General features: G+C 40.6%; 2 protein-coding genes across 3 annotated transcripts in view; one reads left to right on the top strand and one right to left on the bottom strand.

Annotated features, from left to right (window-relative positions):
• Positions 1–15,100, bottom strand: part of BABAM2 (BRISC and BRCA1 A complex member 2) — a 343,534-nt gene extending 328,434 nt beyond the window's left edge. Inside the window, exons 1-2 of the mRNA XM_079792681.1 lie at positions 14,868–15,100; positions 11,115–11,266 (exon numbers count right to left, since the gene is read on the bottom strand). Coding sequence (XP_079648807.1) covers positions 11,115–11,242 — 128 coding nt within the window. The 5' untranslated portion in view covers positions 11,243–11,266; positions 14,868–15,100. The remainder of the gene's footprint in view (positions 1–11,114; positions 11,267–14,867) is intronic.
• A 179-nt stretch (positions 15,101–15,279) lies between these two features.
• RBKS (ribokinase) overlaps positions 15,280–15,555 on the top strand; it is a 73,869-nt gene continuing 73,593 nt past the window's right edge. For both annotated transcript variants that reach the window (XM_079792680.1, XM_079792679.1), the window contains exon 1: positions 15,280–15,451. In XM_079792680.1, coding sequence (XP_079648806.1) covers positions 15,363–15,451 — 89 coding nt within the window. In that variant the 5' untranslated portion in view covers positions 15,280–15,362. The remainder of the gene's footprint in view (positions 15,452–15,555) is intronic.

The following is a 15,555-nucleotide window of genomic DNA, read 5'->3' as shown; positions in this document are numbered from 1 at the left end:
TGTCCTCCAATCTCCCTATTCACCTTGGTTTCCCACTGTGATAACAAACACTATTAATTTATTCCTTTCCAAGTGTTCTTTTGATATCTCTGCTAAGTTGACAATAATATCAATACAGTTCACTGCTTAACATTTATCATCAGCTTATCTGTCTGGTTGCTCATAATTTATAACACTACTTAGTTTGCATGCAGATGTAGCTCCAACAAATTCTTAAATTCATTCCTTATAAGAAGATATTAGTTAATTTGATGATCCAGTTTGGCAGGGTCACCCAATCTTCCACATGACTGCTGCCATAATCCATGGCAATAAATCATATAATATTTTAGACAGTCTAAAGATAGTACAGTTCAGTTTTAAATCCCAGGTCCCTATGCCTAAAGCAAGGGCCTGCAGAATCCTGAACTCATGCTTAAAGACCTGTTATCTCTGCAATTTTGCCCATCTCCCTGGATTCTCAATTCTCCATTTGAATTATTTTGGTTCCCAGAATATTTTTCTGACTTACATATTCTTTTATTCCTTATGTAAATATGTACAAAGATGAATTTAATAAATATATAACATGAGCTTTTTCCATATATTTTCTTCTAAGAACGTTATAATTTTAGCTCTTGTGGTGCGGTCTTTGATTCATTTTAAATTTTGTGTACAGTGTATGATAAGGGTCCAATTTCATGTGGATATCCAGTTTTCTCAACACTCTGTGGAAAAGACAGTCTTTTCTCCATTAAATGATTTTAGCAGCCTTAGCCATATATCTGAGGGTTTATTTATGTGCTCTCTATTCTCTTCACAATTAGTCTTTATGTCTTTCTTTATGCTAGCACCATGTTCTTTTTTAAAAAATATTTGATACGTTTTTATTGATTTCAGAGAGAGGAAGGAAGAGGGAGAGAGAGATAGAAACATCAATGATGAGAGAGAACCATCAATTGGCTCCTCCTGGGGATCGAGCCTGCAACCCAGGCATGTGCCCTGACCACAAACTGAACCGTGACCTCCTGGTTCATGGGTTGACGCTCAACCATTGAACAACACTGGCCGGGCAGTACCATGCTCTTTTGATTACCATAGCTTTGTAGTAAGTTTTGAAATCAAGGAAGTGCAAGGCCTCCAACTTTGTTCTTTTTTTCTTAAGATTTTTTTGGCTATTCAGGGTCTCTTGAATTCCATACGAATTTTAGTATGGCTTTTTTTATTTCTAAAAAAAAAATCATTGAGATTTTTATAGGGATGGCATGGAATCTATCAATTGCTTTGTTTAGCATTGACATCTTAATATTAAGTCTTCAGTGAACACGGGATGTCTTCCCATTATCTATGCCTTCTTTAATTACTTTCAGCAATATTTTATGATTTTTGAGTGTCTAAGTCTTTTGTATTCTTGATTAAGTTTATTCCGAAGCAGTTTATTCTTTCTGGTTTTTATCGAAGCTCAATCACTGAGCCACGCCAGTTGGGCATGAAGTAATGGGTCTTTTGTGTTTGTTTGTTTTTGTTTTATTTGTTAATCCTCACCCGAAAACATTTTTCCATTGATTTTTAGAGAGTGGAAGGGAGGGGGAGAGACAGAGAGAAATATCGATGTAAGAGAGACACATTAATTGGTTGCCTTCTGCACATGCCCCACACGCCAGGGATCAAGCCTGCAACCAAGTTATGTGCCCTTGACCAGAATTGATCCCTGGATCCTTCAGTCCACAGGCCAATGCTCTATCCACTGAGCCAAACCAGCTAGGGCTGAAATGATGTTTTTTAAATGAAAAGAGTCTTAGGAGTCCATAGATGAAAAAAAACAATTGTTCTAAGGGCATCATACCTACTTAACAGTGGAACATCAAAATGTTCTCCAAAACTTCCACTTGATTCAAGATTTCTTATCAATAAGTTAGCAAGAGCAAAGGTTGAGATAAAAACCTTCTCAGAAAACAAAAAGGATATATTTTTCAAAAAGTCAAGAGAAACAAGGTTAATGGGAAAAACTACTTTCATAACAAGCCATTAAAAAGATAACCAAATTACTCAGGAAATGTGGCCCTGAAAAGGAAGATTACAAAAGTATTTCTCAAGAACATGGCACCAAAAAACAAGATTAGTCAAGTAACATGGATGCTAAAAAGGAGGCTGGTCTACATGGATATAAGGCATACATGGGCATTTTAACAGTGACGTATAGGAATAATTAATTTGGAAAAAATGTAGGTGTCTATTAACATGTACTAAAAGAGCCTCACTTATCTTCTAATTATAATGAACTTGGCAAACGTTTTGTTCTAATAAAACAAAACATTTTATTCTAGTAAAACAAAACAAAAAAATACTACCTTAAAATTGCACAGAATAGAGGGGACAAAGATAAAAGTAGGAATGGGTTCTTGTTTTCTTGAACAATGTAAAGCAGAGCTAGGAATAGACTAGATGAATCTCCTATCCCCTTTCCTTTACACATTAGACTGGCTACTACTTCCCTTCACCTCTTCCCTAACCTCCATACCAAATGAAGCCACTCTGAAATGAAGTCACTGCAAGATATGAAAAGCCCAAAGTTCACAACTACCTAAAACTCCAGACCCAGATTTATTCTATCATTTACCATCCCAGATTCTATGGAAAGAATGTGGAATCCTAGCAAAACTTCCCAAAGTCAGTGATTTTAGAGTTGACTGGGACAAGGCCAATATTACCACTTTGACTTTTCCCCCAAAAAAATACTAAGTACAAAATATAAAATAACTGACAGCACTTTGAAATGTTTAAAGATTGCTGAACTATTTAATCAACTGTCTTTCACTATTATAATTAAAAGAAGGCTGAACAGGCAGCTACCCAGATTAAAATCTAAGAGTAGAAAAAAGTATGAGCTGAGGCATGAGGACTAGGGAAACTTTGTTTCTTCTGGTTAAAAAAAGCCCAAGAAATAATTCCTGAAGGACAACCTGGACTCAGTAATAGCACTCAAAATATCAACACCACGCACGTGTTCACTGGGTTTCTAGATGCTCTGGCTCCTAGATAAGCACTCCAAATCCTAGCAAAAATTCTGCCCTGTAACATCCACAACCCCACACACGCACTGCCCACACTAAGCCTCCAACCTCCAACCTCCAACAGAATTCCTACTCTAGTCTGCGCACCATCTTTTTAAAAAAAAAAAAAAATTTTTTTTAATCCTCACTGGGGATCAAGCCCACAATCCAGGCATGTGCCGTCTGGTTATCGAACCCGCAACCCTTCAGTGCATGGGATGACACTCCACCAACTGAGGCACTCCAGCCAGACTGCACACCATCTTATGGGGCCTTGGCAGGCAGGCTTCTTCAACCCTCAGTCAAAAACTATTGCATGCAAGCTGTCGCAAATGGTAGGAGTTCCTTCCTTTTTACAGCAGCATAGTCTTCCATTGTGTAGATGTACCACAGTTTTTTAATCCACTCATCTGCTGATGGGCACTTAATCAATAAAGAAAAAAAAACTATTAGCATGTCTTTCCTTAAGATAACCAATGTTCTATCTTTAGTAACTATTGAAAACTTCTAGGTGTATCTGATTTTAAAATGTTGGCATCTCCAAGCCCATTTATCCTTCAACCTAATCAATCTTCATTAACATATAAAAAGCTTTGCAAATCAATAAGAAAAAGACCCTACCAGAAAAATGGACAAATGTCATGAACTGGTCATTTTTACATGCACATACATGTGCACTCCAATAACTAAGCAAAATAAAAGAGCAATTAAATATAATTTCTGGCCCAGCCAGCATGGCTCAGTGATTGAGCACTGACCTATGAACCAAAAGGTCACGGTTCGATTCCCGGTCAGGGCACATGCCTGGGTTGTGGGCTTGATCCCCAATGGGGGGCAGCCGATCAATTATTCTCTCTCATCATTGATGGTTCTATCTCTCCCTCTCCCTTTCCCTCTGAAATCAATAAAAATATATTTTTTAAAATATACACACACACACACACATAATTTCTGAAAGGTTAACATGGTGGTATGCAGGGAGGCTAAACAGCCATCTCAGGCAGTGGATAAAGAAAAATTGAATTTATTTAAGGAAAGGAACTGGGGGATGGGATATCCAAAGGAAAAGGCTGCACAGCACTGAGCCAAGGGGATACTGGGTGGATGATGGCAGCAAAACTATTCTTAGGGCAGTGAAACCAGGAAGGGCATAGAAGAAGCAACAGCAGAGCCTAGGCTGGCTGCTTTGGCTCACTGGGAAGTCAGAGAAAAGGGGACCTTAGGGACAGGTTCAGGGGGTTATCCCAGGACAAGCTGCCGCTGCCCATTGCTCCCTTGGTTGCAAATCTCATGGGGTCCCTTAGAGGGGGATACTGCCTGTGAGAAAGGAAAGGGGGTAGGGGATGGCAGAGGCATGCTCCTTGAAGGGAGAGCACCCACTGGGTCCTTTGTTCTGAGCTTATTTCTCTCTCTCGCAGGTGGAAATCTTAGGGGAGGTTTCAGGGGAGGGTCTCAATAGAATATTCATCAGCTTTCTAGGTGTGCTCTTTCAGGATCGTGGTCTCCGCTGATAGGTCGGTGCCAGGGCAGGGGGTCACTAGTCAATGTAGCTGGTCCTCAGGCAGCCATTGTGCCACTTGTCTGGTTTTGCTGCTTTTTCTGGGCCTGGAGCTGAAATACAACTGAGGCCTAGATGTTATCTTTAGGAAGGAAAAGGTCAGGGGATATAAACCGCCTGACCAGCGATATGAAAGATCAGGGGTCCAAACTGCATGACCAGTGATATGCTAAGGGAGGATAGGTTACCCTGGGGGCAATGTTCTTGTTTTCCCAGTTTTGCCCCTTGCTAGGCATCCGGGGCTTTCTTCTCATGTCTAACATTTTCCATCTCCTGAATTAGCAAATAATCTTTAAAAATTTATAATACTGATATTATCAAAACTGTAGAGGAACTGGCATCCTCATATACTGCTAATGGAAGTATAGAGAGAAATATGTATTTTTATGTATCCTTACATATAAATATACCAACATATTAAATACATCAAAAGTCTTAAAATTTACATACTCTTTGGCTCCAAAATTAAAATTTTGCTGACAGATAGAAATATATGCATCCATTTAGGCACTGTTATTTTTTATAGACCCAGAGAAGATCTCCTGATAATGAATCTGACAATCACCTAATAAAAGGCCAGGTAGCTGCCTGACCACATTGCCTGAGGCTCAATAATTGGCAAGCCCACCTATGCACAAAGAACTTCAATTCACATTTTAATGCCTTACTCTTTAATAGACATGGACAGCCAAGAATCATCAGTTTGAGGAAAGCCATCAACATGAAAGACAATGCAAGGTACAGAGAAAAAGGTGTTTGTGAAGTTTTTTTTTAATCCTCACCCAAGAATATGTTTATTGATTTGAGAGAGAGAGAAACATCAATGTGAGAAAAAAACATTGATTGGCTGTCTCTCATACACACCCAGGAATCAAACTTGCAACCTTTTTGGTATATAAAGACAATACTCCAACCAACTGAGCCTTCCAGCTGTCATAAAAAAAGATTTTTTTAAAACTGTAATTAATCAATTGTACCTCAATTTTTACAAAAACTATAATTACTATCCTTACAGAAAAGATACTGCATCCATGAAACTACAACAGTAAGTGTGTTAAAGATCTCCACAATTACAGACCAAGGCCTCCAAAATTTGAAGGGAAGATTATTTGCAACCTAGACTTCTGTACCTGACCAAAGTATCAATAAAGTTTAAAAGTAGAATTAAAGACATTTTCAGACTTCCAGGATCTCAAAAAACAAACCTCCTCCTCTCCCTTCCATGGGCTGCTATTGGAGTACATGCTCCAACAAAGCAAGAGGACACAAGAAAGTAAGATATAAGATTCAACACAGGACAGAGGCAAAGGGAAACCCACAATGATAGCTGTATGACACATCTAGACAACAATCAATTCAGATTAAAGCAGTTCCTCCACCAATCTTCCCATCTCAACAAATGGCATGACCATCTACCAACTTGCTCAAGCTCTCTCACACGCCAAATTGAACATCCTCATGATTGTACCTTCTAAATAGCTTACAATCCCTTCTTTCAGCCTCCATTGCCACCTCCATATTCTAAGACTCTGTCATCTCTCACCTGGTCTATTGTAATGGACAGCTAACTAGTCTACCTTATCCCATACAAGCTATTTTCCATATAACAACCAGTGATTTTTTTAATACAAATAAGATCCTGTCACACTGAGTAAAATCCTCTAATAGCTTCTCATTCCACCCAGAATAAAACTCAAGTTCCCAAATACAGCCCACCAACTTCTGTATAATCTGGCCTGACTGTCTTTAGAATCTCATCTCATTTCCCTCTCACCCTCTCTCACTACATTCCAACCATGGTAGGCCTTGCAGGTTCTTGAATATGCTAAGTTTTATCTTGCATTTGACATGGTATTGGCCTTTTACATCAAATTCCCCAGCTCTTCACAATGAATTATTCTCATCTTTCATGATTCAACTTAAATGTCATTTCCTCAGAGCTTTCCTGACCATCAATTCTCAATTAGCCCCTCACCAGGTCAGTTTCCCTTCATTTCCTTTCCTCAGTGAGTTAAAATGAGGGAGTTTTATCAACTGAATTATGTATGTCCTAGTAGAACAATATGCAACTATTTAAATGAGGTTATCAAAAAGTATTTATATAAAATGGCTCAGCAAGACAATTTTTAAGAATTAGAAGAAGATGAATAAGGAAAATTTTTCCTACCAGTTAACACTGATATTCTATAAAGTTGTAATCGCTAAAACAGTATAGAACTGGCACAAGAAAAATGAGGTTGAAATCAAGAAAGAAATTTAAAAAAAAAAGAAAAATGAGGTTGACATATCAGTACAAAAAGTCTAGAAACAGACATAAACTTGATCTAACAAAGGTAGCACTGCAGATCCATAGACAAAGGATGGCCTTTTCAATAAATGATGCTGGGATAACCAATTATCCACATGGTGGAAGGGGGGAATATATCCCTCTCACAACATATTTTATAGAAAAAATAAATTTCTATTTAAAGACCAAAAGAGGAAAAAGGTAAACTTTAAAATCCTTAAAAGATGATTTATGACTTTTGAGTAGGACAAAGTTTCTTGAAATGTTCCCTTTCTCTCTCTTACACACACACACACACACACACACACACACACACACACACACACGGGCACAAATATAAAAAGGAAAATATTCATAAACTAGAGGCCCAGTGCACAAATTCGTGGACCAGTGGGGTCCCCCGACCTGGCCTGCGGGATCGGGCCAAAAGCAGCTCTCCAACATTCCCTCAAAGGGTCCTGGATTGCAAGAGGGTGCAAGCCAGGCTGAGGGGCCCCACTGGTGCACGATCAGGGCTGGGGAGACACAGGAGGTTGGCCAGCCAGGGAGGGACCACAGGAGGGCTCCAGGGCATGTCTGGCCTGTCTCGCTCAGTCCTGATCGGCAGGGCCCCAGCAGCAAGCTAACCTACCAGTCGGAGCATCTGCCCCCTTGTGGTCAGTGCACGTCATAGCAACTGGTCGACCCGTCAACTGTCTACCCCCCTGGTGGTCAGTGCACATCATAGCGAGCGAGCAGTTGAGAGGCCTTAGCATATCATTAGCATATTATGCTTTGATTGGTTGAACAGCCGACCAGACGACCAGACACTGAGCATAATAGGCTTTTATTATATAGGATGTGGCTTAATTAAAATTAAAAAGACTTCTGGACATCAGTAGCACAAATTAGGAATATAAACCACAGATTGAATGCAGATATTTGTAATACATGTAACTGCCAAAAGATCAGTATCCAAAATGCTTAAGGAATGTTTTAAAATCTATACAAAAATACAATCACTAAAAAGATGAGCAAAGGATAGTCCCCCCAAAAAAGAAATCTGAACTGGCAATAAGGATATAAAAAGATATTTCATTATACTAGTAATCATGGAAATACAAATTAAAATCATAAGATACTATTTTATACCCATCAACTTGTCAAAAATTTAAGTCTGACAACACAGAGTATTTTTGAGGCTATAAAATAAAGGAAACACTTATTTCTGATGGAAAGAAATTGATACAATCTGACAATATCTAATAAGATAGAATATGCATATACTCTAAGAGCCAGCAATTCTATTCCTAGAACTATATACCCTAGAGAGGTACCTTTCAAACATTTTTTTTTCAGAGAGAGAGAAGAAGGGAGAGGGAGAGATAGAAACATTGATGAGAGAGAGAGACATCATCAATTGGCTGCCTCCTACACACTCCCACCAGGGATCGAGCCCAAAACCTAGGCATGTGCCTTGACTGGGAATGGAACTGGCAACCTCTTGGTTCATGGGTTGATGCTCAATCACTGAGCCACACCAACCAAACCCTCTCACACTTTTTTGATCATCACAAACATATTTTACCTTGTGACCTAATGCACACATACTTATTTAACTGAAACAAACATTCACAAAGCAGAGTTTATTCTTAATATGTGTCACATATCCTGATAGTTTCCATTCTTTCTATTAATGTTTTAAATGTTGGAATGACTCACTCACTTGCTTTTAGAACCACTAATGGGTAAACACACCCAGTTCAAAAAACTCTGCCTCAGAAAATATTCTCATATATATCTTCTGTGCAAAGGTAAGAGCATGTTTATTATGACATTCTTTGTCAAAATAAATTTAGAACAACATAAAAGTCAATCAGTAGGAGAGTGAATAAAAAATTGAAGGCATATTCATACAGTGGAATTGGATATAACAGCGCAAATGGAAGAACTTAAGTATTGGTAAAAATAAATATCATGAATTTAAAATACTTAGCAAAACAAGCAAGTTGCAGAAGAATACATATAGTATATCATGTGTATGAACCTTTTAAACGTGCAAAACAAGAATACATTGTTTAGAAACACATTTTTACATAATGAATATATAGCATATAAAGATATGCACAGGGAAAAAGAAAATATATCCCAGGAAAGTACAGAAAAGAGAGTGAAATGAAAAAGCCAAGTGAACATTTAGAAACTAAATCGTTAAAAGTTGCCCATCTTGCCCAGCCAGCATGGCTCAGGAGGTCATGGTTCGATGCTCGGTAAGAGCACATCCCCGGGTTGCAGGCTCCATCCCCAATGGGGGGCGTGAGAGGGTTTGGTTGGTGTGGCTCAGTGGTTGAGCATCAATTTTTGTCATCATTGATGTTTCTGTCTCTCTCTCCCTCTCACTTCCTCTCTGAAATCAATAAAAATATTTTTTTTAAAAGTTGACCATCTTAAAATTAAAACTGCCTCCTTTCCAAGCACCAGACTAATAAAGAAAAGTTTGCCTGAACTGTGTGGCTCAGTGGTTGAGCGTCGACCTATAAACTAGGAGGTCACGGTTTGATTCCTGGTCAGAGCACATGCCCAGGTTGTGGGCTCGGTCCCCAGGAGCGGACATGCAGGAGGCAGCCAATCAATGATTCTCTCTCATCATTGATGTTTCTATCTCTCTCTCCCTCTCCTTTCCTCCCTGAAATCAATAAAAATATTTAAAAAAAAAAAAAAAGGCTCAACTGGACTGTCAAACCTCAGAGGGAAGGTAGGGGAGGGTAGGGGTAAGAGGGATAGATCAACCAAAGGACTTGTATGCATGCATATAAGCCTAACCAATGGACACAGACAACAAGGGGGTGAGGGCATGAGTGGGGCGGGGGGGCGGTTTGGGAAGGTAATGGGGGGATGAGGACACATATGTAATACCTTAATCAATAAAGAAATTTTTTTAAAAGGCTCAACTGCCAGCTAGAAAAAACAATACAGTCAAATTGAGATCAGTCTTCAAACACACATTTTTTAAAATTTTTCTATTAAGTAATCAAGTACACTGAGTATCTATTTTTAACTAAGTAATGAAATCCAGAACATGGACAAAAAATGCAACAGGTACTTGTGGGTGGATGAGATGTCACAGCAGATGCCCCAAACACAGCCATGTGCCAACAAGGCTGAGTCACTGTGATATGATGAAAAACGATATTAAGGCTCAGCTGCCACCGGTTGCAGTGAGCCCTCCCTGCTTTCCTCTCTGTTATATCTGCCAGGCATCATTCCAGAATGCTGAATACTCAGACATCTTCAAGAATAGTAAATCACTAAAAATGACAAAATGTGGCATCTTACAAATAGCATATGCTTATGATCAAATTAACACCGCAGATAGCTAATAAACATTCAGTGGGCTCATGGAATAATTCCCTAAAATTAAAATGGCCCTTCTAGGTCTCAATATATATGACACCCAGAAGATTAAACCCAATGCTGTAATACCCTTTGCTGTAATTTCAAAAATGTCAATCCACTTGTCAGAGAATGTCATTTAAAAGGATATGTGTAACAGAATTTAAGCAATAAACTACCAGACCAATAAGCATGCCTCCGAGCCACAAGTTCAAACCACTCTGATCCCCAAACCAAGCAACTTCTGTAGGAAAACATCTCACCCATTCATTCAGTCAACCCTTATTTATTACACTACATGTCAAAGGTACCACAGTAGACCTTAAGGAAGCATCATGTTAATTTTCTATAACATTTTTGTAAATTTTCTGTAAATCTAAATTTATTTCAAAATAAAAAGTTGAGTATTTTTAATGTAACTTCTGTAGGCATGAGATCTTACCATTTCAACCACGTTATGAAAATGACTCATCTGGGCTAGCTATTATAATTTTCTTATTAGGAGAGATTATTCAATGATGTCAAATTCAGAATTTCAAAACCCAACTCTTACAGTGCATACTGAATTACAGAAGATATAACTAGAAAACCAGTCAGTGACTGTAAAGTACACTTGTGAAACATGACATGGTACTCTGTTAGCAAAGATATATGCTCCCCAAAAGTCATAAAGCAATGATCATAAAACAATGGCCCACAACACAAATAAAACGACTGGAAACATAAAATGTCAAGAACTGGACAAAACCAACTGAATCAATATGCGATTAAATTATGATTTGATGAATGTCTGTGGCCAATTTTTATGAGTCTGGCAAAAAAAGGCTTTTCATCAGGTAAAAGTTGGATTGGTTGAATTACATACCCAGATTTCAAGTCAGTTATCCTCAAACAGTTTGTAGCATCCAGTCCCACTTTTCCATTGCGGACCACACTAGATATGAATGGGGAGAGCATTGGAGAAATTCGGTTCAAGGCCACTTCTGGGGACATTTTAACTTGACTTGCAAATCACCACTGAAAGCAGAAGGAAAGAATGGTGATCAGAATATCCAAAGAACTACATACACCAAGCTTCCTGAAAACCGGCACAGCACACAGAAGTTTCTCTTGCATGAATAAATACCTCATTTTCCTGTCTTAAGCTGCCTTTTCCAATGAAATCATCTCCCTGCTACTCACCTACTTAGGACATAGACTACACCACTGCTTTTCAGGAACAGAGGCAACTCTTGAAATCCAATTCCCTCCTCCTTTCCAAAGTTGATTTCTACAATGCTACACTCCACTTAAAGCTGTCCCATTCCGCTTACAACTGGCGGGTTCTACTTTAGTTGAGGCTTTAAGAAGCCTTCGCTGACAATCCTCTCCCTCTAACACACAAAACCCACATACCACTAGGTTAGGAATCCTCGCTTTATGAGTAAGAACTTGGCTGATAATACTATATAAAGACCTAGAACAAGCATAATCTGCTTGCAAGTCACTTACTAGAAATTATTTTTTTCTGATATACTTCTCTACCTAATTTTCATAACTTACTGCACAGTGTATTATAACCACTGGAGAGAGATCACAAACTAAACACCCAATAAACATTTTTAAATAAATAAATTAAGTAAGGAGACAAAAGCTAGAGAAATATTCAGGTATATAGAGAAGATAATATGCCCTCAAAAACTTGGTAGAGGATAGCATACCTAAGGAATAGATGTAGCAAAAATCTACTTAACAATTAAATCATGAAAACATATACCTGTCCAGATATTCAGCAACACAAACTAACATGGATCTAAAAGTCTTTGACTGTAAGGCGCTAAGAAGTCCTTAAACTTGAAAATACAAAAGTAAAACCAATAAATCATATCTAAACTACATGGAAACCCATGGGGCTGGGGGAGGGAGTACATGAATTCCTCTTAATAGATGTCTAAATGAAAGCCTCTACTTTCAGAGGTGAATAAGTCAACTTAAATGATCATTTCTTTTTCAATCTGAAAGGATAATCTCACATCTAAAGCAATTAATTACCTGCAAGTTACAAGTAAATGATGTTTTGCTTCTAGTTTTCATATATTATACCACATGAGGACTTACATGTCCCTGCTAAAATAAATGTTGAAAACTAGTACCTGTTTTAATAATTTCAGACAATAATAAAGAACTACAGTGATCTTTCAAAAAATAATAATACTGTGACCCTTCTGGGTGATGGCACTCAGAAGTATCTTGGGCATGTACCGTGGTCGCAGGCTCCTCCTCAGCCCAGGCCCTGGTCAGGGTGCGTGCAGGAGGCAACCAATCAATGTGTTTTGATATTTCTCTCTGTCTTTCCCTTTCTCTTCCACTCTCTCTAAAAATCAATGGAAAAATACCCTTGGGTGAGGATTTGAAAAAAAAAAAAAAAAAGAGCTTCCATATGCATTATTGCAGTTGATCTTCATACCCCTAGGTAGTAGGGAATTCCCATTTTAAAGATGACACAGATAACTTTTATGATGACTTTGAAAAGTATACTAATCCATATTATCATTTTGAAACCTATTTTTTTCTATTCTGCAATGTTTCCACTTTTTTTCTAACCACTGATGTCACAGTTCTTACCTAAATCATATGCAAATACAAAAACACTTATCTAGGAAAAAAACTGAAGGACCTCACCTACATTACAAAATCATTCTTCCTCTCCCTGGTCTGTGTTTCTTAGTGGTTAGAGCGTCAGCCTGAGAACTGAAGGGTCTCAGGTTTGATTCCCGGTGAAGGGCATGTACCTGGGTTGCAGGTTCATCTCCAGCCCCTGGTGAGTGCATGCAGGAGGCAACCAATAGATGTGTCTCTCTTACATTGATGCTTCTCTCTCCCCGACCCTCCCACCTCCTTTCCACTCTCTTTGAAAATCAATGGGGGAACAAACATCCTTCCTTGTTTTTCCATAATTTTAATTATGGGAAATATCTATTATAATTGTATCTCTCATTTCTATGAAAAAGGAAAATAGAACATTCTGAACATCTATTCATTATCAAGCACTACCCACTTCAATCTGCAATTTCATTTACTTCCCCTGAACAATCCTGTCCTCTGTTTAATATTAGTTTCCACTTCATAGATAAGAAAACTAATACTCAGCAAGACTACCTAACTTGTTCAAAGTCCCCAACCTAGCAAGCAGAAGGATCAGAATTCAAATCTAGATCCCCCTCAAAGTCGCCTATTCTCATTTTCCTCTCAAATAAACATAACTTCAATCACCAAAGAGAAAAGCATCCAAGTGAATTTTTTTTAAGTATACAGCTCGTAAAATTTGGACAAAATGGCATGAATTTAGACTCATGGTTGCTTTACAACTAGAAACAACTACTATAGGCCTACTGCTGAAATTGGCCTGACTGCACCAATCAAATGCTAAAGGAAGAAGAGATAAACCAAATAACGTATATATTTATATGCATAGCCTATGCACACAGGCACTAGGGTAGTGAAGACCTGAGAGGGAGGATTGGGGGGGAAGGGGGGGGGAGTGCGCGGGAAATATCTGTAATACTATCAATAAAAATATATTTAAAAATGAAAAAAATGCTCAAGGGAAGCCAAACTATACTTAAGGTGACAACAACCCATTCCATTTCAGCAACTGTCATGACCTTAGAATGACACCTGAAGGAATGAATTTGTCTTTGTTTCCAGAACAGCCAAAATACTATTTTTTGACAGTTCAAGGTTTCATGCAGTGCTAAAATCTATTTCAAGCGTGAGGTGCTGTGACTTCTCTAAAGGAGAGGGGGAAATACTCCAAAATCAGAGGTCACAGAGTGATGAGGGTCTTGTGGTGCAGTCCTTGTGGGCCAGGGGCACGGCTGTGGGGACCACCCCCGGGAGCAGCTTTTACACATCTCAGCATTGTAACAGATCGCAGGCAGGCAAAACTTGACGGTGGCCAGCCTCCCTTGAATGCTAGTCAGGCAATTTGTATTTCCTGATTTTGACATATTACAGAAGGAAAATGCAGAAATACAATTTTTACAGGTGCCTGCCGCCTCAAACTAAGGTCACATAAGGTCCTTTGATCGGCCACCTGGGGAATACAAAGACGTCTAAAGCGCTGTCCAGTTTCTTGCAATTAAGATGGGATGACAAACACGGAAACATGTGCCCTGCTGACGTCATGGAACGGAAAGGGGTAGCGTCCAGCTGCGTCACGTCCACGTCATAGGGCGCACAAGGGAAGTGACACTGGGGGGAAGTCATTTCTCCAAGGGACAGCACTCGAGAAAAACAAGCCGGCTACGACCCAAAGAATGATCACCCCAATTTAGGACACATTTCATAAAAGGGGGCGCTCTCCCTTCTCCCGCATTTTATGATCCCCTCGTCGCGCGGGAAAGAGGAAGAAGTCGGGTTAATCGGGGGCCGGGAGCGGTATAGACGAGGAGAAAGAATGACTCCTGGCCTTGAGGATCCCGCTCCTGAGGGGGCCAGCGTGATGGGGATGAGCAGGGCATCTTTGGAACCGGGCCTTCTCCACAGGAAGGGGAGGGCGCGCTCTGGGCACGGTCCTCAAGCACCACCTGTGCGACTCGGGATCCAACCTCCCCACAACCAGCCCCAGCCTAGGTACCTGGAACTTAGTCCGTTCGGTAACCGGCGACTACGTGGGGTACAGGTTACCCGAGCGCGCGCCCCCGACCGACGCGCCGAACTGCGCGCGCACCGCGGGCCTATTGCGTGCTCGTCCCCGGATGTCCGCCCCGCCCCTTCTGCGGCCCAGCCGGGCGGGCGGCACGCGCGCCCCGGGGCCGAGCCGGGCTCTGGGAAAGGCGTCCCCGCGGTGCCTGAAAGTTCCCTCTCCAGGGCTTTCCTCGGCTGCAGCGAGCAGCGCGGGCCGGGAACCGTCAGCGGGGCCTTCTGCGGGAGGCGGTGCCGGGAGACAATTCCTGGAAGCACTGGGGGCAGCGGGTGGGCGGGGTTATTTCGGGCATTCAGGTGGGCGACCCGCCTAGGCATCTGGAAGGCCCGGGTAGTTAGGGAGGGTCGGAGCGGCGTCTCTGGCAACGGGGATCGGACAAAGGGTAAAAGGGCAGCTTCCTGGTTGGAGAGCACCTCGTTTTGAGCCATGGCCGCGTCTGGGGAACCCGGGCGGCAGAGGCAGGAGGAGGTGGCGGCCGTGGTAGTGGTGGGCTCCTGCATGACCGACCTGGTCAGGTTTGTCTGGGGCCAGGACGCCGAGGCCGGCTTGCGGGAGGGAGTGTGCTCTTCTCTGTGGATGCACGGGGGGGCTGCTGAGGAGGAACCGTGGTCGCTTTGGG

The sequence above is a fragment of the Cnephaeus nilssonii genome (assembly GCF_951640355.1).
Source record: "Cnephaeus nilssonii genome assembly, chromosome: 15".
Lineage (NCBI taxonomy): Eukaryota > Metazoa > Chordata > Mammalia > Chiroptera > Vespertilionidae > Cnephaeus > Cnephaeus nilssonii.
Note: the sequence above shows the minus strand (reverse complement) of the source record. Positions and strands in the feature narration are given on the sequence as shown.